Raw genomic sequence first — 24,321 nt, forward strand, 5'->3', positions numbered from 1 at the left:
TTAAATGATACAATTATTAATCTCACAGGGCTCCATTTTTGTTGCAGTTTCTTTTTCCTCTTTTAAGGTCTTTGGTTACCTTCATTTTGGGACACAGTACACTGAAGGAGGCCAATACGAATGGGGAATCACCTCAGTCAGCACAAGGAATGCTGTAGACCTTTTGTTACCTTAGCATAGCCATCTCCTGTGAGCTGACATACTGTTTTCCAAATAAAAATGCTTCATTTAGATGTCTTAAAAATGAACTTTCCTCCTTCTTTTAAAGTCATGAGCACAGAATCATGCAATAACAGCTGAACTTTAGAAGACTGAATGTATGTGAATTGGGATTAGTTTTGTGATAAATGAAAAAAAATTAATTTGACATATATTTAAGATATGTTTAATTTTTCTGCTGGGTGATTACTGGACAGTGATTAATTAATTCATGTAAATCACCAGGGTTGCGGTTTATAGGTACCTTATAAAATGAATGCATTTGAATAACGATCAAGCCTATAGGGAGGTCTTACCACCTTTAGAAAATGTTCCTCAATTAATTTCACTCCTTAATAAGATACTCCATTTTTGCTACCATCCCTTGACATGCCCTTACTGTGTACAGTTACTGACATAATAGTATCTACCTTTACTTTGTGAGTAACTCTTCTTTGAATGTTGTGGTTTTATCAGGAGATTTATCATCGGACCCATTAGGGGACCAAATCGTGAAAGTAGAGGATGGGGTCTCGGTTAAGGGTGACATTATGCAGTCAGGTATTTCGGTCTAGGCAAAGCAAACTGTGAATGAACTGAACAGATGGGTCTGTTCAGAGAGACTCTTAGGAAAGTCGCCAGGTGGGGCCTGAGCCTTTGGCATTGCCATATAATTATTTCTTCTTCTCTTGGTAATAAATCCACTAATAGACTGTGATCATTGTTTTTAATCAAAGAACAATTTCCGTTTCTGGCAGACAGGCTGCAGTACATCTACAGTGAGGAGGAAAATAAGAGATATCTACAGAAAGCTTTAAAAATACCCATTTAAAAGCCTATTAATTTAGAACACCTGCCAGCCAGCACTTTTAAGTAGGTATATCTATAGAGAGAAAATGGGAAAAAAAACTTGTTTTTTCCTGTTCCATATAAGGCAGAACAAAGATGTAACTTGATGTTACTATGTGTTTCTGATTTCTGCCCATACACAAGTAAAACCTTTTTCAGGATTCTGTCTTCTTGCTGGGAAACCTTCCTCTAATTCATTCCTACAGAAACTCGCCAGTAGGGGGTGAAACTCCTTTCCACTATCCACTCCCTAATGGAGCAATGCTTGCTTTGGATAATAAAAATTCTCACCTTTAGGCAGAATCCTGAAGTACTATGAGTTATATTGAAATACTGTTTGGCATTGCATTTGATAGGAGATAAAAAGTGCATAATATTCTTTTATGAGTCTTTATCTTCTGGCTTCCTGAAATTTCCTCCCCATCACAATATAAAGAATTAAAGTACAGTTTATGTTGGAGATGAGAGACATCCCTAATTTTGGAGAATACTAGAACAAGACCTACAAATTCTATCTTTAATGGCATGCATGAGGCCCACAGCCTCAGATCAGTGGTGAATCACTAGCTCCTTTGGTGAATAAGAATGAATATTTGTGGGGGCCAAAAGGGTTATGTAGCTATTGTGCCAGAATCTATAAGCTTGATTGCTTTTATGCATCTTATGAAAAGTGAAATAATAAAGTCTTTTTGAAAATTTTAGTATGTCTCACGTGTAGTAAGGAGTACCAAGAAAATTGTGTGTGTGTGTGCACGTGTGCACGCATTGTGTGTGAAAAATCACAGGGCAGAGCTGTGGTCACTTGGTCTGCCCTCCTGTCCTTCAGGAGCAGCTCCTTCAAGTGCTGAAAGCTTCTAAGTTCTGTTTCGTTTTAATAAGGGTGGTGAAATTCTCATGTATAAATACACATGAGATATATATTATCTAATTATATATTAATATTAATTATTATATAATATATAATATAATATATTATCTAATTATATAATAGATCATATTTGTTTTCACATTTCAGGTATTCTTAACATGGTTTATAAACATTTTTGTCCAGTTTCTACCATATATTGTAAGACCTTTGCATAAACAGGTTTTCTGTATTCCAATTCTTTTATATTCTTATAGGTGACACCCACTGCAAATTGCAAGGATTAAGTAAATCCTGATAACTTGCCATTTTTAACTAATAGATAGGATAGTGCTTTAAAGGTTACAAAAAATTTCAGCAATTAACAGCAGGAGTTGTCTTAAGCTCTTTTCTTTCCTATTTTAATGAAGATTTTTTATAGGGATATTACAGACAAACATTATATTAGTTTCAGGCATGTAACAATAATTTGATATTTATATATATTGCAAAATGATCACCACAATAAGACTAGATAACATCCATTACCAGAAATTTCATTTTAGTTTTCCTGTCTAGTCAAGTAAGATGTTAAGTACAGGAGGGAGGCAGGGTCTCTGGGGTGTCAAGATTTCTTTTTTCCCTTGGCTCGTTTGATCCATTACTTGCCTTCTATCTCCAGAGTACCCACCTGACCCATAATTAGCATTTAACGGCAACCATGGGGCCCAGAGTTTCAGAGATACTCAGGGACCCAAGGCTGCAGCTGAAGCAAGAAGGAAACACACCAAAATAGATAGATCTGCCTTAGTTAATGAAGATCACAGATGGAAATACTATTTTTCCCCCCCTGTGGACATGGTGGGATTTTTTAGAACTGACGCTATTAATCAATCTGTCCGAAAACAGAAACAGTTGCAAATATGTAATATAGAGTATCAGTGGAATAGAAAACAAACCTTTAACTAAGCCTGATTTTTTTGAAGTTGGAAAATGTTGCCAGCCTGTTCTTTATGTAATTGAAAATGTTTAGAAGCTTTCCTGAAGAGTTGATTAATATATCAAAATCAAAAAAGGCAATTTTGAGTCTAATTTTGTTTGTTTACCGTGTAATACAGGATTCTTGGCTTTGAAATTCTGCCATGCAGGGTGAAAAATGACTGTCAGTGTGAAACAAAGTAGTCTATTGAAAAGAACATTGTGTCTAATAGGGAACAGCTGATACCAGCCCAATGCTCGCTATCCGAAATTACAATATCTCAATCAGTCTGATTGATTCCTGTGGATAAAGGAGAGTCCAGATGTGGCCAAGGGTGGCAAAAGTGTGCGGAGGGAGGGAGTCTTTTGCCTCACCCACCTCTTGGTGCAAGAATCTTAAAATGGGGAGTTGATGAGGAGGTACTCTGGTGTAGGCTGGAGGAACTAGGATAGTTTGGGACCTTGATAAGCTGCATAGACTGCAGTTTCCCCACAAAGGTAGAAGTGACATTGTGAGGGAACAGTTGCATAGCTTCTCTAGGAGGGCCTAGAATTTTACTGTGCTCCCAGAAGCATTTCCAAGGGCTTCTTGATTTTCTAAATCTGAATGAACTAAAATAGGTAGTTACATTTTGGTATTCAGCTTTTGGAGGAAGACACCATGGTTCAAGAAAACTTAACTGTGTGGAGAGGTGGGGGCTTACTGGCTTAGTTGGTAGAGCATGCAACTCTTGATCTTGGGATTGTGAGTTTGAGCCACATGCTGAGTGTAGAGATTACTTAAGAAAATTAAGAATCTTAAAAAAATAAAAATAAAAACTTAACTGTGCTAGAAAAAAAAATGAGTGAACTCCAACCAAGAGTTTCTGCCTATTCAGTTAAAACAGGAGTACTCAAAGAGAGAAGAATGCCTGTTCTAGAGTGATTTTACATCTTCCCTTTTTCAGGAAAGTGCCAATTTCAAATATTTTCTCATTATTTCAATCATTGACATCTCCCAGAAACTCAATATTTTGGTGGCTAATAGCACCATATCTGCTAGATGGTCTTTCAAACCCAGAAGCAACACAGACGTCTTTTTATTGGACTATAGATCTTGGCTTGGGGTTTAGAAAATAAGATCACTGTATGTAGAATGAGGTTGTACTGAAAAACAATCCGCAGATCAACCTAGTTTCTCACCCCTTTGGGTAGATACTAAAGTATCTGGGCCAGGTTGTCTTGTAGCCCCTGCTTGAATATCTCCCCTGGTAAATTGGGAGCTCATAGCTCAGAAGGCATCTGATTATGAGTAAGCTTTGAATCTGTAGCCAAACCTATTTCTTATAGCTTCACTCATCAGGGGCAACAGAGAATGTCCTCTTAGTTCATTGTGATGGTTCTTCAGTTATGCGGAGTGCTACTTCATCAAGTCAGTCCTCTCCCAGGCCAAGCTTCTCCACACCCTTATGGAGCTGACATTCGGAAGGAGAAGGCTACCACACAATGTAGGGACATCATTCACATAGAATTTGTTGGCTCTGCAAGACATACATACAGAGACAGACACACACACGTATGTATCATAGTATATATAATATTAGATAGTGGTAGGAGCTAGAGTTTATAGTATGCTATCAGATAATGGCAAGAACTATGTAGAAAGATAAAACAAGATACTCAGGGGGCAAATATTATCTTATATCAGTAGAAAACGTCTCTAAGGAAGCGACACTGGGGAGAGTCCTGATGGAGGGAGGAAGTGAGCTATGTGTGAAGGGAAAGGTGGTAGTCAGAAGGGTATTGATTCATAAATTCAAGCATGTTTGGTATGAATGGTCAATGAAGCATATATTTCCTTAAAAATACTGTCTTATCCATTAGGTTCCAAGAAGAGAGACTTTCTAAATATGCTTGCCCTAATTAGTATAAACCACAGATAGATGTGAGCTTGTTCAGGGCTTTGGGGAGGCACGTAATTTGTTTTTGTTTTTGTTTTTTTAACTATTTTAAAATATTTAAATTCAATTAATTAACATATAGTGTATTGTTAGTTTTAGAGGTAGAGTTCAGTGATTTATCAGTGCTCAGGGATGCCTGGGTGGCTCAGTCAGTTAAGCATCTGCCTTCAGCTTAGGTCAGGCTCCCTGCTCAGTGGAGGGCTTGCTTCTCCCTCTCATCTCTGTCCCTCCCTCCCCCAACTCGTCACTTGTGCTCTCTGTCTCAAATAAATATGTAAAATCTTAAAAAACAAACAAACCACCCAATGCTCATTCTATCCCATGCCCTCCTTAATGCCCATCATCCAGTTACCCCATCTTCCCACCCCCTCCAGCAACCCTCAGGTTGTTTCCTATGATTAGGAGTCTGTCTTATGGTCTGTCTCCCTCTCTGATTTTGTCTTATTTTTCCCTCCCTTCCCCTATACTCCTCTGTTTTGTTTCTTAAATTCCACATATGAGTGAAATCATATAATTGTCTTTCTCTGATTGACTTATTTTGCTTCGTATAATACTCTCTAGTTCCATCCACCTCATTGCAAATGGCAAGATTTCATTTTTTTGATGGCTGAGAAGTATTCCATTGTATATATATCACATCTTCTTTATCCATTCATCTGTTGATGGACATCTGGACTCTTTCTGTAGTTGGCTATTGTGGACATTGCTGCTTATAAATATTGGGGTGTGGGGAGGCACAGAATTTGTATCTCCTTGTCCATATGAAGGCCTTTCTCCCTCTGGTGTTTCTCCCTGAATAAATGTGTGCCTTCATGGAGTATAAAGCAAAGGGAACCAACCCATCAGCCAGACCAATCCTCTTCGTCAACCCTGGTGATGCACAGGGTGATAGGAACCTCAGACAGGGTGCTCTCACATCCCTACCTGTGGGCATGGCACCCCACTCTCACCTGTCCTTACACCTATGAAAAAGAGGCATGTAGGATCTTTGTGTTTCCCCCAATGAATCAGTCCTGGTTCCTAGTGATCACCATGTCCTATTCTGAGGACTCACAAATCATCTGCCTCATCATTTTAGAGTATTACTGTGTTTCAAAACCAAGCTTGCACATCTGTAGATCATGGAATACATGTTTTCCCCCCCATGTTAAGAAACTGGAATACTATTTTTCTAGCTCCACTGCCCCAGTAACTTTTCTGTTTTCCCTGATTCCTTAAAGATTACTGACAGGGATTCTTAGATTACATCTGCAAAGTCTCTCCATACTCTGGGATGTAATTTGTTTAGGCCTGGAGACTTGAACTCATTTAAAACAGCGAGATGGTCTCTTGCTATCACCTTACTTATCTCATACTTCAGTTTCTTCTAAACTACATTTATTCAGCCTTCCTGAGTCTAAAGATCATTCTCCTTGATATAGAAGATGGAAATACAATAGAAGTTGTGATATATGACTTTCTCTTTGTTGTTTGCTAGTGTTATATCATCTGCCCCAAGCAATGAAGTGTGTTTTTTAGGTTCATCTTTTTTACTTTGATTGTAGCTGATAAGGGGTGAGTGTGTTTCTGAGTTTGTGGATGAAAGGCTTAAGCATATTTTACATAAGCATATTTCACAACGGTGCATTGAGGGATTAACCCTCCTATCATGTTATTTCAGTTCAATATTCCTATGCACATTTTATCTTGTTTTAGTATGCAGTTATGAGCAAGGGCTCTGGAGCTATACAACCAGGGGCAAATCCTGGCTGTTCCACTTACTCTAGCAGTAAGACCATGGGCAGGTCAGTTTACCTGTCTGCATATGAGTTGCTTGTCTGTAAAATGGAGATAACGCTTACCTCATAGAATTTGAGAGGAAACAATTTAAATTTTTCTTTATTTTTTTTTTTAATTTTATTAATTTATTTGAGAGAAAGAGACCGTGTAAGCAGTGGGGGGCGAGGGACAAGCAGACTCCACACGGGGTGTGGAGCCTGATGTGGGGCTTGATCTCACAACCCTGAGATCATGACCTGAGCTGAAATCAAGAGTCAGATACTTAACCACCTGAGCCACCCTGGTGCCCTGAGAGTAAACAATTTAATACACATAAAGGGCTTACAATAGTGTCTGGCACATAGTAAGTACTTATCACCACCACTACCATCATCATTTCTAATGTATTCCTATCATCTTTCAAATATATTTTAAAAATTCTGACCTCATCAGAGAGTTTACTGGTGAGCCACAGTTTGTCCTGTGGTTAGGGCACATTCAATCCAATTTTTCATATCTTGTATCTCTGTGTTTCTAGTGTCAAAGGGTGAGACTTGGTATAAACAACAAGGATGTGAGACTCTCAAAGACCATGAATCAACAAAGAAAGGTTAAATTACATTTAGTGTACACATGGCAGGAGCAAAGTGAATGGACACATTTTTATAAAGACTCTCATTTGAGTCTGGTTTGAAATAAAAAGGACTTTCTTCTTAATCAGAGATTCCAAGTTAACCTCTGTACCCATTTCCAAGCCTTCTAACCTAGTTTGAATGATGAAGGAAAACTTACCCCAGATGGGGTCAACCAAATCCATAATACCTCATAGGAATCATAAAATATTGTTTCATAGTAGTATGGAAAGGCAAATTTGCAATCACCAAGGGAACCTGAACCTATCATATCTTTGGGCCATGTTAGGACCATTGGAATCTTTGATAGGATTTAATTGGTTGCTATACAGAAGGGTTCTTCATCCCTCTGCCTTTATGTTTTCATAATGGATTACCTTTGGCATAACAGCCATTACATTTTTGGCCTTCTCTGACTGGAGAAAGAACTAAACACACTTAAATCTTGGAGCTCTCCTTTCTACAGGATACTGATACATGTTAGAAACTTACAGAAGCAGCCACTGCCTGGGTGGGGAAGGTCCTACAGTAGTGTAGGGATGACTGTGATTGATTGGTGGCTAAATCTGCCCAATTGAGAGACAGTGTTAGCAAGTCTATTTGTACCCAGACCTCAAGCCAAATTCTGTAATTAGTTTTGTCAGTAATAATAACAGAACTGATGTTTTGATTTCTTTTTGTCTCCTGTGTCTTGTTTCTCAATAGATTTTTAACTTAAGAAGGGGTGAGAGATATTATTTATTGATTCTTTCATACATCAAATAAGGCAAACAAGAATAATGAAGGTAAGCAATATTCATTAGCTCTTCTCTTTACATGTAAGCAAGATGTGAACCAAGACAGTCTTTAGGCAAACTGTACAAAAATCTGATTGACTTCCCCCTGGGAAAATCTGCCCTTATTTCTATCTTTCATCACGGTCAAACAAATAAACAAATCTAGAAACCTATGATGAAAAAAAGGAGCTATTGGCAGCAACGAGGTAGAGGGAAAAGCTAGATTGAATTGATTGGAAAATGACTCTCAGGATTAGGGTGGGCCTCCTATTATTTAGAAAGGAAGTAGCAGAGTGTCACTGTCCTGGGGCAAAGGGAAAGTTTGAGCAAGATCAAGAGCACAGGTAATGTAGATGCACAGAAACTTAGATTAGAATTAGAATTTTCTTAAAATGGTTGTCTTGTATAACAATCCATGCAGTGCCTAGGTACATTTTTAGTCCCCCTACCTCCCTTAACAAGTACATACCAAATTTTATTCTCGGTGAGCTAGAGAGAGCTAAGGAGTTAACTAGAGGTGGAGACAAAGTACAATGTGGCCTGGATGTACAGGAGATGGGCTATGGATGCTGAGAACTGAAAAAGTTGGACCAGGTTTAAAAACTAATGAGTGTGTGGGGCGCGTGGGTGGCACAGCGGTTAGGCGTCTGCCTTCGGCTCAGGGCGTGATCCCGGCGTTATGGGATCGAGCCCCACGTCAGGCTCTTCCGCTGTGAGCCTGCTTCTTCCTCTCCCACTCCCCCTGCTTGTGTTCCTTTTCTCGCTGGCTGTCTCTATCTCTGTCGAATAAATAAATAAAATCTTAAAAAAAAAAAAAAACAAACTAATGAGTGTGGGGCACCTGGGTGGCTCATTTGGTTTGGCGTCTGCCTTTGGCTCAGGTCATGATCCTGGGACCCTGGGATGGAGCCCTACTACCTCTACCCCCTGCTTATGCTCTCTCTCTTGCTATTTTTCTCTCTCTCTCAAATAAATAAATAAATAAATAAATAAATAAAAAACAAACCCAAAACAAAAAACTAATGAGCATGATTGAAACAGATTGACCGGAAGAGAAGACCCTGGATGTGCTAGGCAGAACCTTCCAGTAGTAGAAGGAAATGAGCAGAGGAGAAATTAGAGTTCTCAAGGTGAAGAACCAAGGAGAACTCTGGTGAACCACAAAGCTAATGCCAGGACAACTTGTAGATAGTGAAGATTCTTTAGGATTCAGATGGAAGATTGGTTTTCCTCGGGGCCAAATACCACAGTAGAATCTAAATCCAAAATTCATGAAATACTTATTGATCAACTGCTATATGCCTATCATAGTACTGGGCACTGGTGAATGAATGTTGAGCCAATATGACCTATGCTTGCTCACATGAGGCTTACAGCCCAGGGGGAGGTAGAGCCAATTAAAAAGAAAAAGTGCAAGTGCTTCGTGGTGCAGGGTGCTATGGCAACACAGAGGCTGTACCTGACCTAGGAGCTGGGAGATAGGTTAGGGAAATCTTTATGGAGAAAGTTCCATCTAAGCTGAGACCTGAAGGACAAGTCAGAATTAGGCAATCAAGGAAGAACATTCCAAGCAAAATGGGTAGTATGTGACAGGGCCTGGGGGATGGGCAAGAAAAAATTAGGCATTCAGAAACCTACAAACGGGTTGACACCATACCCTAGATACTTTTTTTTTTTTTGTAGGTAATCACTTTGCCTGAAGTTTGAGTCTGAAGAAAAAAATGAAAATGGGCCTTAGCAAGGTCACCAGTAGAGAATGTCCCTTGGTGTCTGTTTCTTGGGGTATAAGGGATGGATCAATTAAAAAAAAAAAAGCATTTAGGGGGGCTTCAGGTGAGTGGAATGGGTATTGTGAGATGTTCTGGATGCTAAGGCAATGGGCAAAGGAACAGCATGCTGCCAAGTCCAGAAGAAAAGAATAATACTGCATAGGAAAGTGGACCTTGTGCATAGCCAGGAAAAAAAAAAAGACAATTTAGTTTTATATGTTACATTTTAATAATAGTCATTTGTAACGGCATAATGAAATTTGTGAACAAAAGTTCATTTCCAGAAGAATAATCTCTAACTGATATGCAATGCCTCAGTAGGATTTGGCCAGGTTTTAATTTTAGCTTGAATAAATAATGTAAGATACTAGGCTGGGTGAGATAAAAGGAAATCTCTATACTTTCATCTCTCCATGATGGAAATAATAACTACTTTATTTCAAAACAAGTTTCCAATTAGTTTCTGTGAACTATTATTATCCCCTTTTTCCAGATACTGTAGCTCATTTTGAAACTTAATTTTGATAATATATAAACATTTTAAAAACTTACTCTACAGGAATGACAGTTATATTTGGAGAGAGGAATGCTGTTGGGCTATAACTATATTATTTGGGACTGTTCTAAATAATAGTAAAAATAATGAAAAAGAATTAGTCAAAATGTAATCTCTTTCATGGCTATTCATGACCTGGTATGGACTTATCTTTAGGCCATTTTCTTTAAAATTGTTCAGTGGACTTTTTTTCTTCAGAACTAGTAATGCTTCACTTGAGGTTATAAACTCTCTTATCCCCATTTTAAAGAGCTGGCATTATTTAAATAATCAATGAGCTCATTCAGTAAACACTTGAGTACTAACTGTTTGAACCAGACACTGGGCCTGGTGCTGGGGCTTATGTAGTGAATCAGGTAGCAATGACATTTGCTTTTGAGGTGCTTAGTTTAGGGGGCTGAGAAAGTCTGAAGACTCTTTGGAGAAGAGGTCTTACAGAAATAAAGACCCATATTTTAATTTGTATTTTAAGTCAGGACTTGACCATTATCTATAAATCATTCCAGATGGATAAACTGAGGCACAGGTTATTCAGGCTCAACCCATTAGTAATAAAGTGGTGATTTCAGTTGAAAAATTGGTCCCCTGATGAGTTCTTCACTCCCCAGGCCCCATAAGCTCACTTTCCTACAATTGCAGTGTTCCATTCACTCTGTTTTTCTTCCCTCGATGCAGAAAGACAGACTGGTGATGCTGTTTTTCAGATGAAGAAAACAAGGCAGGGGAGTTTACCCAAGGCCACTTATCACTTTTATGGAGGAGCCAGCATCACAGCTCCTACCCTTTGAGTTTCCAGGCCGTTGCCTAGCTACCAAACCTCCCTGCCTCTTCCACTGCACAACATCCAAGCAGGCACTTAATAATCATAATTGATGGTGCTGGCTGAAAGGGAGAGCTCAGAGTGATTCTGGGAGTTTATGTTCACATACCAATGGATTTTATTCTTCTTGTGGTCAATAACCTAAACCCATTTGTTTTAGATAGCATCCCTGTATTGGTCCACAATGAAGCTTTCTTATCTACATTGATGATTTCTCTTTTCTCTCTTTCTCAACTGTTCTTTCTGGGGGAATCCAGTGGCTGTTTACAGGTATCACACACTTAAAAAAAAAGTCTGTCTTAAAAAAACAATGTCTGGCTTCCCACAGAGGGGTCTCACTATAGCAGTTTTAAGGGATAGAGTGCAGTTTGGTGAAAGTTGAATAAATTCCATCAGAAACTAAGATTTCTTCTTAAAGTGTTAGCTCCATTAATTATTTAACTATGTTAAAAATATTTGAGCACCTGTTTTTTCCAGATACCAGTGGGAATAAAAAGATAAATTTGTTTATCCTTTCAATTATGATTTGTTGAGTGCCTGACATGTGCCAAATACCATGCTAATTCTGGGGATTCTGTAGTTTTCCTTATGTTGCACATAGTCCAGGGGGAGTCAGACGATCTGAAATGATCACACAAGTAGAAATCTGCAACTTTCATAAGTGCCTCGAAGGACAAGCACATGATGCTGAGATTGCCCATTATGGTGGCTTTAACAGTCAGGGAAGTCTTATCAGGGAAAGTGATGTTTGAGTTAAGTTCTGTTGAATAATAGAGGGAACTAGACAAATAGGATGGAAAGAGCATTTCAGGCAGAGGAAACAACATGTCCAAGGGCCCTGTGGTGGGTGGGAACATGTGCAATCCAGGAGCCCTAACACTAGTATGGTTGGAATGAAATAAGAGGTCAAGAGGCAGCTGGAAAGGCAGGTAGAGGCCAGACCGTGCATAGTATCAGACACCTGTACTATATTATCTCATGGCCTCAAGGCTATGGTGGACAGTGCCATCAGCTCCCACCAATTCTGTGCTGACCTCATTCCAAGTGTGCCTGAGGCCTGTCTTGTCCCCAGGCCTGGGGCCCTTAGAGGAGACCACTGGCAGTCGCATGTGAACAGCTCTCAAGTGCCGGGGAGTTAGCATCCACAGGGAACCCCCAGTTATTGGTGGATGAAAGTCGATTGGGGAATGCTTCTCCCCTTTGTCTCTGGTGGACAGTTTTGAAATGCATTCCCCACGGTCCCTCAGAAGTTCCCATTGAATTGACCACAGTTGCTCACAGTGGTGGTCAACTTGCTCATTCATTTCCTCCCTTCCTGTTTCACTCACTTTCCCTAATCCATGACTCCTATTCCTTGGGGTCACTTCCCAAATGAAACAGCACAGGAAAGCGTTTGTATTCTGCTGTTCTGGGGAAGCCAGATAGAGATACCATGTTAAGGAGCTTGGAATTTTGTCTTTGTCTTAAAAGCAATGGAAAATGATTGTTTTAAACAGGGTGGTGACTTGGCACTTTTGCACTTCGAAGTGACCATTTTGGCTGCAGTGTGGAAATTGGATTGGTGAAAGGCAAGGGTAGGTGAGGATAGAGCAGTTCATGGGCTGCCGTAGTCTAGGTAAACATAGTTGGAGCAATAAAGATGGAGAAAAATAGATTTGAAATATATTTAGGGCCTCTAATTGACAGGACTTGGTGACAGATTGGCTATGGCAAGTGAGGGACAAGGAAATATTTGAAATGACTCCTGGGTGTCTGACTTTCTTAGCTGAATGGAGGATGATGCTGTTCACTGAGTTGGGGTACTCTGGAAGGTCAGGTGTCGGGGAGGGAGTATCAGTTAAGGTTCTTCATGAACCTAATACAAACTGGCTTAAACAAAAGGGGAATTAGTTTACTAACAGAAATGAGAGAAAAAAAGGTTAAACTGGCTTTAGGCATGACTTATTTAGGGGCCAAAAAATGTGACAAGGATCAGTCTCTCAGCTCTGCTTCTCTTGGGTACCTTTAGCCGCTTAGGGGAGCAAGATGACCACATTCTCAGACCACCCAGTATCTGAAGAGGGTTTTTCTCTTCAGGAGCCCAACTAAGGCATCAATCTGACTCGTTTGCTCTGACTGGATTTTATGCCTACAGGCCAAGAGACACCCTGTTTAGGGGGATGGAATATGTGGATTGGTTTAGGTTAATCGCTACCTACTCCTGGTTGTGGTTGAGGGTGGGGTCATTCTCATGGAGGCTAGACTGGCCAAGAGTGGGAAGGGTGAAGTCTGTGAAGGAAATCTGGATGTTGCTGCTGTAGGAAGGGGAAAATGGGTGCTGAGAAGGTGACCAAAAAAGTTCTCATTCCCAGGGAGAAATTTCCTGAGTTTTGTTCTGAACAAGTGTTTGAGGTTCCTTTAAGACCTTCAGAAGACAATGGATGGCATGGACTTAATTCAGAGGAGAGTTCTGGGTGGGATAATATACCTTGGGAGTAATTTGCATAAAAATAGCCATTGAAACTGAGGGAATGGATAAAATTAACTAGGAGAGGAATACATACTGAGAGGGGAAGAGGACCAAGGACCAAGTGTTGAAGGATTCTAACACTGAGTTGGAATTCTTTTAGGTAAAGGGGAATTGATCTGAAAATAGAAGAAGGAATAAACAAAGAGGTAGGAAGAAATCTTGGAGGTCTGACTCATTGAATAAACAATAAATGTGACACACGATAGCTGCCTCCTTGGAATTCACAGTCCAGTAACCTGACTTGAGTTCAAAACTGATGGTGATGTAGAGAGAACTTCGATTTTCCCAAGTTAACTATTGTATTAGAAGCATGAATCCCCAGCACATCCAGTGGGAACACAGAGAAGAGAATGGCTAATTATTCTTGGCGGGGAAAGGGATCATGTGAGAAGAATCTTGAAAGATGAACAAAAGTTTGTCATTTGGAGAAGAAAAAAGCTCAGGTCCAAGTTCAATTTACATAAAGGAGTCAGGAAGGAATCAGAACTAAAGCATGGCAACTTAAACTCTGAGAACTTTAGGAGATAAGCAAGGACCGAGTAAGGGTATGTTGGCTGAGGAGGAGAAGCTGGAGGTATCATATAGGTCATGTTTGTGGATGGCTTTTTATCTTAGGGCTTGACTCTACCACTCCACTTCAAAAACCAACTTGACTGGCCTTTATCCTAGATTGGCCGGTTGGTTGACACACATGTTGGTTTTTTTGTTTGTTTGGCATTACAAGGACTCTAAATCTAAAAGGATTTTATGGCGGATATTGACTAGTTGCTTTCTGTTCCTTCCAAAGTGAGGACAGGAATAAATGATTACATTTCAGCAAAGGCAATTTAAGTTAGACATTAGGAAGTGTTTTCTTATCAGTGACATTTATTTTACTTGTCTGCATCAGTCTTAAAATTTATAGACTCAGTCAGACAATGATAATAACAGCCAAAGAAAGGAAGGCTGTACAATAAACAAGCAAACAAACAAACAAAAAACCAAATAAGTAAAATCATTAAGTTTATCGGGGATGGGAATGTTAAGGAAATTACATCTGGAGCAATCACAGTAACATCTCCAGCTAGCTAAGGACATGTCTCTAAAGGAATTATGATTTAGGGATCTGATTAGCCAAAAAGGTTTAGGGTACACTTTCCAGGCATTCCAGGCAGAGAGTAGCTGTGATAGGCACATTAATGGCCCCTCAAAGATGTTCACGTCCTCATTTGTACAACCTGTGAATATTAAGGAAGAATTTAGGTTGCAGATGAAATTCAGGTTGTTAATCAGCTGACTTTAAGATACAGAGATTATTCTGGGTTACCTTGGTGGGTCTCATTTTAAAGCATAAGGGTTCTTTAAAGTAGAGGAAAGTAGAAGAGGAAGTCAGAGAAAGATCTGAAGATGCTATGCTGCTGATTTTGAAGATGGAGGTAGGGGCTATGAACCAAGGAATGCAGGCAGCATCTAGAAGCTGGAAGAGCAAGGAAGCAGATTCTCCCCTAGAGCCTCTAAAAAAGAAGGTTTCAGCTCTGCGAACACCTTGATTGTAGCCCACTAAAAGTCATTTTGGACTTCTGACCTGCCGATCTATAAGATAATAAGTTTATGTTTTTTTTTTTATTTTTGGTTTTAAAACTTTTTATTTGCATATGAAAAAAATTGTGCATTCCAATAATTAAAATCATTTTAGCAAAAAAGTAGCACTCTGATTAAACCGCATTTTACAGCCTGCAGGCACCTTGGGCCAGCTTGGTTTTTTTTTTTTTTTTTTTTAAAGATTTTTATTTATTTATTTGACAGAGATAGAGACAGCCAGCGAGAGAGGGAACACAAGCAGGGGGAGTGGGAGAGGAAGAAGCAGGCTCATAGTGGAGGAGCCTGATGTGGGGCTCAATCCCGGAACGCCGGGATCACGCCCTGAGCCGAAGGCAGATGCTTAACCGCTGTGCCACCCAGGCGCCCCCAGCTTGGTTTTTACTCTAGATTTCACTGTTGTCCCACCTAGCTTCTTCCTTCACCAGCATGCAAGTTCTTTTCCTTCCCTGCCACCCAAACAGACAGATGGGAGAGGCAGGCGCAGCCTTCATTGTCAGTAGTTCTTTGATATGAAAAGGGGCAGCACAGTCATTTAAATTTGATCCAACCTCTTTGCATCTTATAAAGCTAAATAGCTAAAAGAAGTAAAATAAGGCAAAGCTTGTGGAATGTACAGTGAATATTGGTAGTGGATGCCTCATTATGATTCACCTGCTTACTTCTCCCATTCAGTTGTTTCTTTTGAAGGCAGTGGATTTTTGTCTTGCATTTCTGTCTTCTTCAGTTTTGATTTATTGAATTTCTCAGTCTTAGCTATATTGTGTTTATCCGACATGGTTGCAGAGGAAGTGGAGCGAGGCACATGAGCTAGCGAAGTCTGGTCTGCAGTGGCCACTGAGTCTAAATTTGTGTTGTTTTAAGTCAGGTGGGTGAGATGGTCTAATGGATGAAAGACGTAGAATCAGTTTGCTTCTGGGATAGAAAGAAGCTAGTTGGAAATAGGGAAGGCCATGGACTCTAGATGTTATTATTATATATCTTGTTAATTTTTAAAACCTTTTATTTTGGGATAGTATTTTGGGCCTTTTAGAAAAGTTATAAAAATAGTGCAAAAAAAATTCCTGTGTACTCTATATAAGTTATCTAAATGATGACATTGTAACATATTTGCTTTATCATTTTCTCTTTCTACATAAATATATAAATAAAACATATACTATATAAATATAATAAATATTCTCTAATATTTCGCTATGTGTGTGTTTATATATTATGTTTGTGTATATAATCCCCTTTTTGAACTGTTTGAGAGCGAGGTGAAGATATGGTATCCCCCTTTTCCCCAAATACTTCATTGCGTGATTCTTGAAAAATGTAACTATTGTACAGTGATCAAAATCAAGATATTAAAAATGACACAACACTATTAGCCAATCTAAAAGCTTATTCAAATGTTGTCAGTTGCCCCATTAATGTCTTTCACAGCAGAGAGAATATTTTTTTCAGATTCAGGATCTGACCCAGGATCACATGTTGCATTTGGATCCCATATCATTTGTCTCCTTTCATCTGGAGCAGTAATTCAGTCTGTCTCTGTGTTTCATGATTTACACATTTTTATTTTTTTATTTTATTTTTTAAAGATTTTATTTATTTATTCGACAGAGATAGAGACAGCCAGCGAGAGAGGGAACACAAGCAGGGGGAGTGGGAGAGGAAGAAGCAGGCTCATAGTGGAAGAGCCTGATGTGGGGCTCGATCCCATAACGCCGGGATCACGCCCTGAGCCAAAGGCAGATGCTTAACCGCTGTGCCACCCAGGCGCCCCCTGATTTACACATTTTTAAAGAGTACAGGCCATTTTGTAGACTCTCCCTCAGTATGGGTTTATGTAATGCTCTTGCGTGATTAAGATTCAGTTTATGCATTTTTGGCGGGAGTACTGTGTCCTTCTCTGTGCATCATATCAGGAGGTACTTGCTTAAGTGTTTGGCAGTTTACTTCACTCTAAAGTTACTATCATTCTCTTTATATTTAATAAGTACCTTGTGGGGAGATCTTTGAGACGATACAAATATCTTGTTTCTCATGATACTTTCACTCACTAATTTTAGCATCCATGATTCTTCTCTGAAACAAGTAATTCTATGGTGGCTGCCATTTAGAAAGTTTCCAATTATTTAAAATTTAAATCTATGTCTTTAAGAGGTGGGGATTTTTAAAATATAACCCCAATACCTTTGTCTCATCTAGAAGTAAATTAATAGTAATTCCTTAATTACAAATTTTAAAGACTTTTATTTTGAGATGATTTTAGACTTACAGAAGAATTTCAAAAGCAGTATAGAGGGTTACTGTATACCACTGATTTTCTGTTAAATCTATAGATCACATTGGGAAGAACTGGCAATTTAATAATAGTGTGTCTTCCATCTATGAATGTGATTATTTGGATCTTACTTGTTTTTTTTTCTTTAGTGTTTCATAGTTTTCACCATACAGATCTTGCATATATTCTGTTATATATATAACATGAATGACATATATGAAACTAAATTTGATTTTTGGAGGGCTATCATAAATGCTATTTTTAGGGGCACCTGGATGGCTCAGTCATTAAGCATCTGCCTTCAGCTCAGGCCCCAGGGTGCTGGGATGGCCCCGCGTTGGGCTCCCTGCTCAGCTTCCTGCTCTCCCACTCCCTCTCCCTTCCCCCTGCTTCTGTTCCCTTTCTGGTTGTCTCTCTCTCTGTCAAATAAATGGATGAAATCTTAAGAAAAGAAAAGAAAAGAAAAGGTATTTTTAAAAAATTTGAATTCTAATTTGTCATTGCCAGTGTGCAGAACTGATTTTGTATCCTGCAAATGTGCCAAACTCATATACTAGTTCTAGGAGGTATTTTTGGTGTATATTTTGTGATTTTCTACATAGGCAATAATGTCATAATATGAATGGAGACCATTTTCTTTCTTTTTCTCCAATTTGTAAGCCTTTGATTTTCTTTTGTTGTTTTATTGTGTTGCCTGGAATGTGCCCAGTATGATGCATCCAGTTGGTGTTGAATAGGAGTGGTGAGAGAGAACATCCCTCGCTTGATCTCAATGGGAAAGCATTCAGTTTTTTGCCATTAAGCATGATGTTTTTTTCTTCTTTTATTTCTGTTACCATTGTGAATTATGTTGATTGATTTTCAAATCAGTATTCCTGGGATAAACCCTCCTTGGTTGTGAGGTACTATTTTTTTTACATAATGTTTGATTTCATTTGCTAATATTATATTCTCACTGACCTCTCTCACAGGTGTCCATCCAGAGGCATTTACCCTAGTAAATGAATGGCCATGTCTCTTCTCTCCTTATAGATATCTGCCTCTTCTTGTGTTTTGGACCAGTTGGTTGCCCTGAGACCTCATTTTCCAATGGGTTTGAAAAAAAAATCATGAATTTGTAGTTGTCTGTTTTTTTTTTTTTTTGATTGTTGTTGTTGTTTTAAGGGTAAGAATTATGTTCTATGTAGCTCTCTATCCCTGAGTGAAAACGAGAGGCTCCACAACTTTTTTCTCACAATTGTTTGTTTGAGTCAGAATCCCAATCAGATTTGTGTATGTCCCTTAAGTCTCTTTTGGTGTATATTTTCTTCCTCTTTTTCTGTCCTTTTGTTTTTACTTGCTATTTTTTTCTGTTATTGTTGTCAAAGATACTGGGTTGTCTATCTTATAATGTTTCCCATAGTCTGAATTTTACTGATTGCATCCCTGTGGGATGGCTTAATATGGTCCTCTGTCTACTGTTTCTCCTGTAAATTGGTAGTTAGATCTTGAGATTTCATTAGAATCAGGTTTATTTTTCTTTGAAAATTCATAATCTGGATATTTGTGTGTGTGTGTGTGTGATTTATCAGCTATTGATGTTCAGTGCTTACCTTTATTAACTCATTAAGGCTTTTATTTTATTTTTTAAAAGATTTTATCTATTAATTTGTCAGAGAGAGAGAGCGAGCATGCATGCGCACAATCAGGAGGAGTGGCAGACAGAGGGAGAGGGAGAAGCAGACTCCCCACTAAGTAAAAAGCCTAATGCAGGACTCCATCCCTAGACCCTGGGATCATGACCCAAGCCGAAGGCAGACGCTTCACCTACTGAACCACCCAGGCGTCCCTCATCAGGGCTTTTAACAAGTCTTTTTTTTTTTTCCTAAGCTGTAATGAAGATTACAGTAAAAATCTGTAATGAAAATTCTGTGATGAAGATGAAGAAAATGAGGCTCAGAGAGGTTAAGTGACTTTGCTAAGTCAAGATAGCCAGTTAGTAAAAGTTGTAGCCAAGCTTGGAACCTGTGTTCTAGGAATGCAAGCCCTGTTTGCTTTCTATAAGCATATTGCCTTTCTAGACATTGCATTATTAAGCAATAGGAAGATCAATTTTCCATCCCTAGGTACATGAGACATATTTATCTTTTTAAGGAAGATTGAATTCTGTTTTGCTTAGAAGCATAGGACCATACCAAATGATTATTAAAAAAAATTTCCCCTCAAGTTCTGGGTTACATTCTTTTTTATGGATACAATTAAATTTTTTTCATGCTAATTCTAGTGTCTAGAATGGTGTCTAAACTCAACTCTGAATCCTGAGCACATTTGGGCTTCTGCTTGCTTCTCTAGTGCTACAGAATAAAAGACAACAAAACAAACAGATGTAGATTAAGTACTATAGAGCAATTTGTTTTTTATACTGCATTCAAGACTTGCTACTAAAATTTCTCTTCAGCTTGGAAAGAGAGAGAGAGAGAGAGGAAGGAGAGAGGGAAGGGATAATGTTGTGATTGGTTTTTATCTACCACCTAAATTTTTCATGAGTTTGTATCTAAGGATATAGCATCTCTCTTGGGGGGCAAGCAATTCCATGAATTATTGGTTAGAGTTTTGTGGAGACAACTGAAGAAAAAGACATTTTTAACTCTATAAAAAACAGATTTATCATGTTCAAATCAACCAAGGACAGCCATCTATCTTGACCCAAGCATTCACTTTTCACCACAAGTGGATGTCCTCACGTAACCATCCTCTATCATCTGATGCATGACTGTGCCTTTCCTGAGCTTATTTTCCAAAAGAGGACAGAACTTCCCATTCTGCATTTCCTGAAATCTCTATAATTTATTAAATCTATAATAATAAGGATTATTATTGAAACAACTTTCAATCTATTTCAAATCCAATTTTTAAAAAATTATTTATTTATTTATTTATTTGAGAGAGAGAGAGTGAGTGAGAGAGAGCATGAGAGGGGAGAGGGTCAGAAGGAGAAGCTCAGCGCTGAGCAGGAAGCCTGTTGTGGGACTTGACCCTGGGACTCTGGGATCATGACCTGAGCCGAAGGCAGTCGCTTAACCAACTGAGCCACCCAGGTGCCCCTCAAATCCAATTTTTGAATTAAGGAAGGATGAATTTGGCTTTACCTTTTAACCACAGGGTTCTGAGAATCCCCAAGCAGAGGAAAGGCTCTGCCTCCTCTGCTTTTCCCACCCAGACCCAGAAACCTAAATGTGAATGGACTTTTTGGCCCATATTGAACATTTTGGCCTGTGTTGGGGCAAATGGAAGTGTTGGGTTCTGTTTGGATATAGGAGAAAATGGAGCAGAAACCCAAAGAACCTACCTAACTTTGGAAACAGTGTCAAGAGTCGAGCACAAGGACCAAAGTGAACAGATGTAAAAGCAGGAATTGAATTTAGATCCCTAGAACTTTTAGAATATTAAGGTGTTGTTGTGATTGTCTGGTCCAACCCATTTTGGTGAGATGACTTACCCAAAGTGACAAAATTGCCACTGGCCAAACAGATGTTGAAATTTTGTTCTCTTGAGCTGTTCCTTGAACTTCTCTTCCCCCAGCATCTGAAATTCAGAAAACCTGGGCGTGGGGTCTGGCTCTGATGTTAACTGTATCTGTGATCTTGTGCAAATCACTGGTTGTCACTGAAACTCATTTTCCCCATCTGAAAAATGGGGAAAATAATACCTTTCAGGTTGTAGTTGATTAAATGGATTTGAAAGCTCTTTGTAGAAGTAAAGCACATGGAGAATTATTAGATCTGTGAAATCAAGCTAAGTCTAGTCAGATCTAGTCATATTCCTTAGGAAATTTCATGCTAGATCTAGACTTGACCTCTTCTGGAACACCTTCGGTGTGAATCCAAAGCCCATTAATATTTCACGCAATAACAGGCGGTGAGGCAGTCAGCCACCACCTCAGTAGCATCATCCCCAAGGGCCCACTTGTGGTCTGGAAGGAATCTGACTCTTGGAAATTGCTGGAAGGATTATGTGGGCATCCTTTAGCATCTTCTTTCTGCTGTGAAAAAAAAATATTAATAGATTTCACTACTGTCTATAGGAGTGTTCACCAGGGATCTTTGGGAAGAGTAATCTTCACATTTAGAAGTATTTTCTCATTTTGGATAATGGGATGATGAGGTGACAAATGATCTTGGCTACTTATGATTCTAAAAAGCCTTCAGACTGAATAATGTTTGGTGAATTAGACATAATGGCAGCAAAGAAATAACTCATTTACTACAAGGTCCACTTAGTTATTTAATCACTTTAACTGTCATAGAAATACGCATTCCCATGCAAAGTGGTGAAAAGTTAGTAATGGCATAAAATGCAGTTGTATAATGACAGCTCTCCTCTATAAAGTGAGAGCTTCATTCTGGACAGTTCTGTGATTGAGCCAAGACTCTTCGTGGTGTGTACATTATAGAGGAACAGTGATTGGTATCCCTCACTTTGTCCCTAGATTATTACACATTGTGGAACAGAGAGGCATAAAATTGGCAAGTTAGACCTGGATTCTGTTTGTGCTTAAATGAGATCATTAGCATGAAAATACTTTGGGAGAATACTGGAGTTATTATTGGAGTTATTATTACCTTAAATTTTTAGATACTTTAGGCCAAAGAATAGAATGAACACTATTAGCCACATATTCTGAAAATATCACCAGAAAAACCAGTCTTAGAGTTATGACAGGCATCAAAATGCCCCATTTGGATTCTGGTGTCACCTGAAATCATTAGCAAAAAGCATAGTTGCCAAATCGTGTTACGGTTGCCAGGTGTGCAGGCAGTGATGTGGGGCAGCCAGTGAGGAGTGGATCAATTAGAGGGAGGTACACAAAGACCTTGAAGAATGAGAGGAATTTAAGTGGGGGGAGCAGGAAGGCAGATTCCAAGCCTGTTTGTGCTCCGAGAAAGTAGTCAAGGATAATGGCTGGAAGTGTATGGTTCTGAAAGTTGGGCCGGTCCTAGTGTTGTATCCTTGCCCTTCTTCTGGGTCCCCAAGGAATTTTTAACAATGAATCAATTTGAGGATCTTGCTCAAAGATGAGCACCGGTGTAGTCGTGACACAGAAGATGCCGGCAGTGGATGGTGAAACTTTTCTCTCCTTTTAATCTCATTAAACTGTAAAGCAAGTGTTCTCTCTCCTAAGAGAGCTGTAGTAATTGCCATTGTCCTCCTGGCTAAGCTCTGCTTCTTATCGAGCTGTGACAGAGAAAGTGTCTGTTAGAGCTGTGCTGTCCAGTAGAAACATAATGCAAGCTATGGATGCAAGCCACAAACACAACTTAAATTTTCTAGTAGCCACATTAAAAAAGTAAAAACAAATCTGATGAAATTATTTTAATATATATTTTACTTGACATCATATATGTAATCAATATAAAGTTATTGAGATAATTTGTATTCTTTTTTTTTTTCAAAACTTGTCTTCATAATCTAATGTATATTTTACTTTTTTAGCACATCTCAATTTGGACTAGCCATGTTCCACGAGCTCAGCAGCCACGTATTGCTGGTGGCTACTGTACTGGACACCACAGAATTTTCTTCTTCCTTTGAGGAGTGGCCCTGCCTGAGTTCAATTCTGTATTTGAGGATGTGTTTCCAAAGTGTCTGGGTGCTGTGGGGGTATCTGTCCATACCTAATGACCCATCCCAGATCAACTCCATGTGATTTAAGAAGTTAAAGTATTTACCAGAAGAATTTGTATGGATAATAGTTTTGTTAATTTTGAAAAGGAAAAAAAAAGTCACAAAAGAAAAGGTTGGTAATTTACCACCATTAAAATATAAAACTTTTAGATAACGAAAAAGCCAAAATTATCATTAAAGACGGGAATCCAACAGATTGAGAGAGATGTTTGCATTTATTATGAGACAGGTCTTAAAGAATACCCAACCATATAAAAAACTCATTCAGGGGCACCTGGGTGCCTCAGTTGGTTGAGCATCCAACTCTTGATTTCAGCTCAAGTCATGATCTCAGGATCATGGATTCAGACTCAGGTTGGGCTCCCCACTCAGCAGGAAGCGTGCTTGGGATTTTCTCCTTCTCCCTCTGACCCTCCCCACCAGTCAGGTACACACATGCTCTCTCTCTCTCTCTCTCTCTCTCTCTCTCTCAAATGAATGAATGAATGAATGAATAAATAAATAAATCTTAAAAAAACCTCATTCAAATATAAGGGATAAAATTAATACCTCATTTGATTTATGAGATATAATACAGTTTATGGAAGAGCAAAAAAAGAGAGCAAGTATTCAATTTGTTTATTCCTTAAAGAAAAGAAAATTAAACTATCATTAAAAGAAGGTAATTTTTTATACTTATTAGTGAAGCAAAAATGATGGTGCCCAGTGCAGGTAAAATTATAGTGAAAAGAATACATTGTTAAAATCCTTTTGAAATGGGATACGACACAATAGAACTAGAACCTTAAGACTATTCTTTCTTTCACCTGTGATTCCATTCCTGGCTGTATATCCTAAGGAAATAATCTATCAGAAGTAAAGAAAGTATATGTTTCAGAATGTTTATTTCTACTTGTCTATAATAGTGGAAAATTGGGGGGTAGGTAAGCAAATGATACTAGATCACCTTAACCTATAATTATGTACCCATTTAAGTGGTAATTATAAAGATTACACAGAAAAATGTCTAAGGCATATTAAGTGGAAAAGAAGAATGTAAAATTTCAAGTACATTTTGAATACAACAATATGAAACTATATATGTGGACAAAGACTAGAAGGGAGTATATGAAAAAAGACAAAAACTATGTAAAAGGTGTAGGGATTATGAGTAATTTGGTATCTTAGTTTTACAAATT

General features: G+C 38.7%; 1 protein-coding gene and 1 long non-coding RNA gene across 2 annotated transcripts in view; one reads left to right on the forward strand and one right to left on the reverse strand.

The window, feature by feature from the left end:
• The window catches only part of LOC113252541 (uncharacterized), a 190,131-nt gene that overhangs the window by 13,480 nt on the left and 152,330 nt on the right, over window positions 1-24,321 (forward strand). The gene's annotated exons all lie outside the window — the stretch shown is intronic.
• Window positions 15,866-15,985, reverse strand: LOC123000784 (thymosin beta-4-like). Its single transcript, XM_044382524.1, has one exon. It carries the CDS (start codon window positions 15,983-15,985, stop codon window positions 15,866-15,868), a length of 120 nt encoding a protein of 39 aa, XP_044238459.1.

Source organism: Ursus arctos, unplaced genomic scaffold (genome assembly GCF_023065955.2).
Source record: "Ursus arctos isolate Adak ecotype North America unplaced genomic scaffold, UrsArc2.0 scaffold_19, whole genome shotgun sequence".
Taxonomy (NCBI): domain Eukaryota; kingdom Metazoa; phylum Chordata; class Mammalia; order Carnivora; family Ursidae; genus Ursus; species Ursus arctos.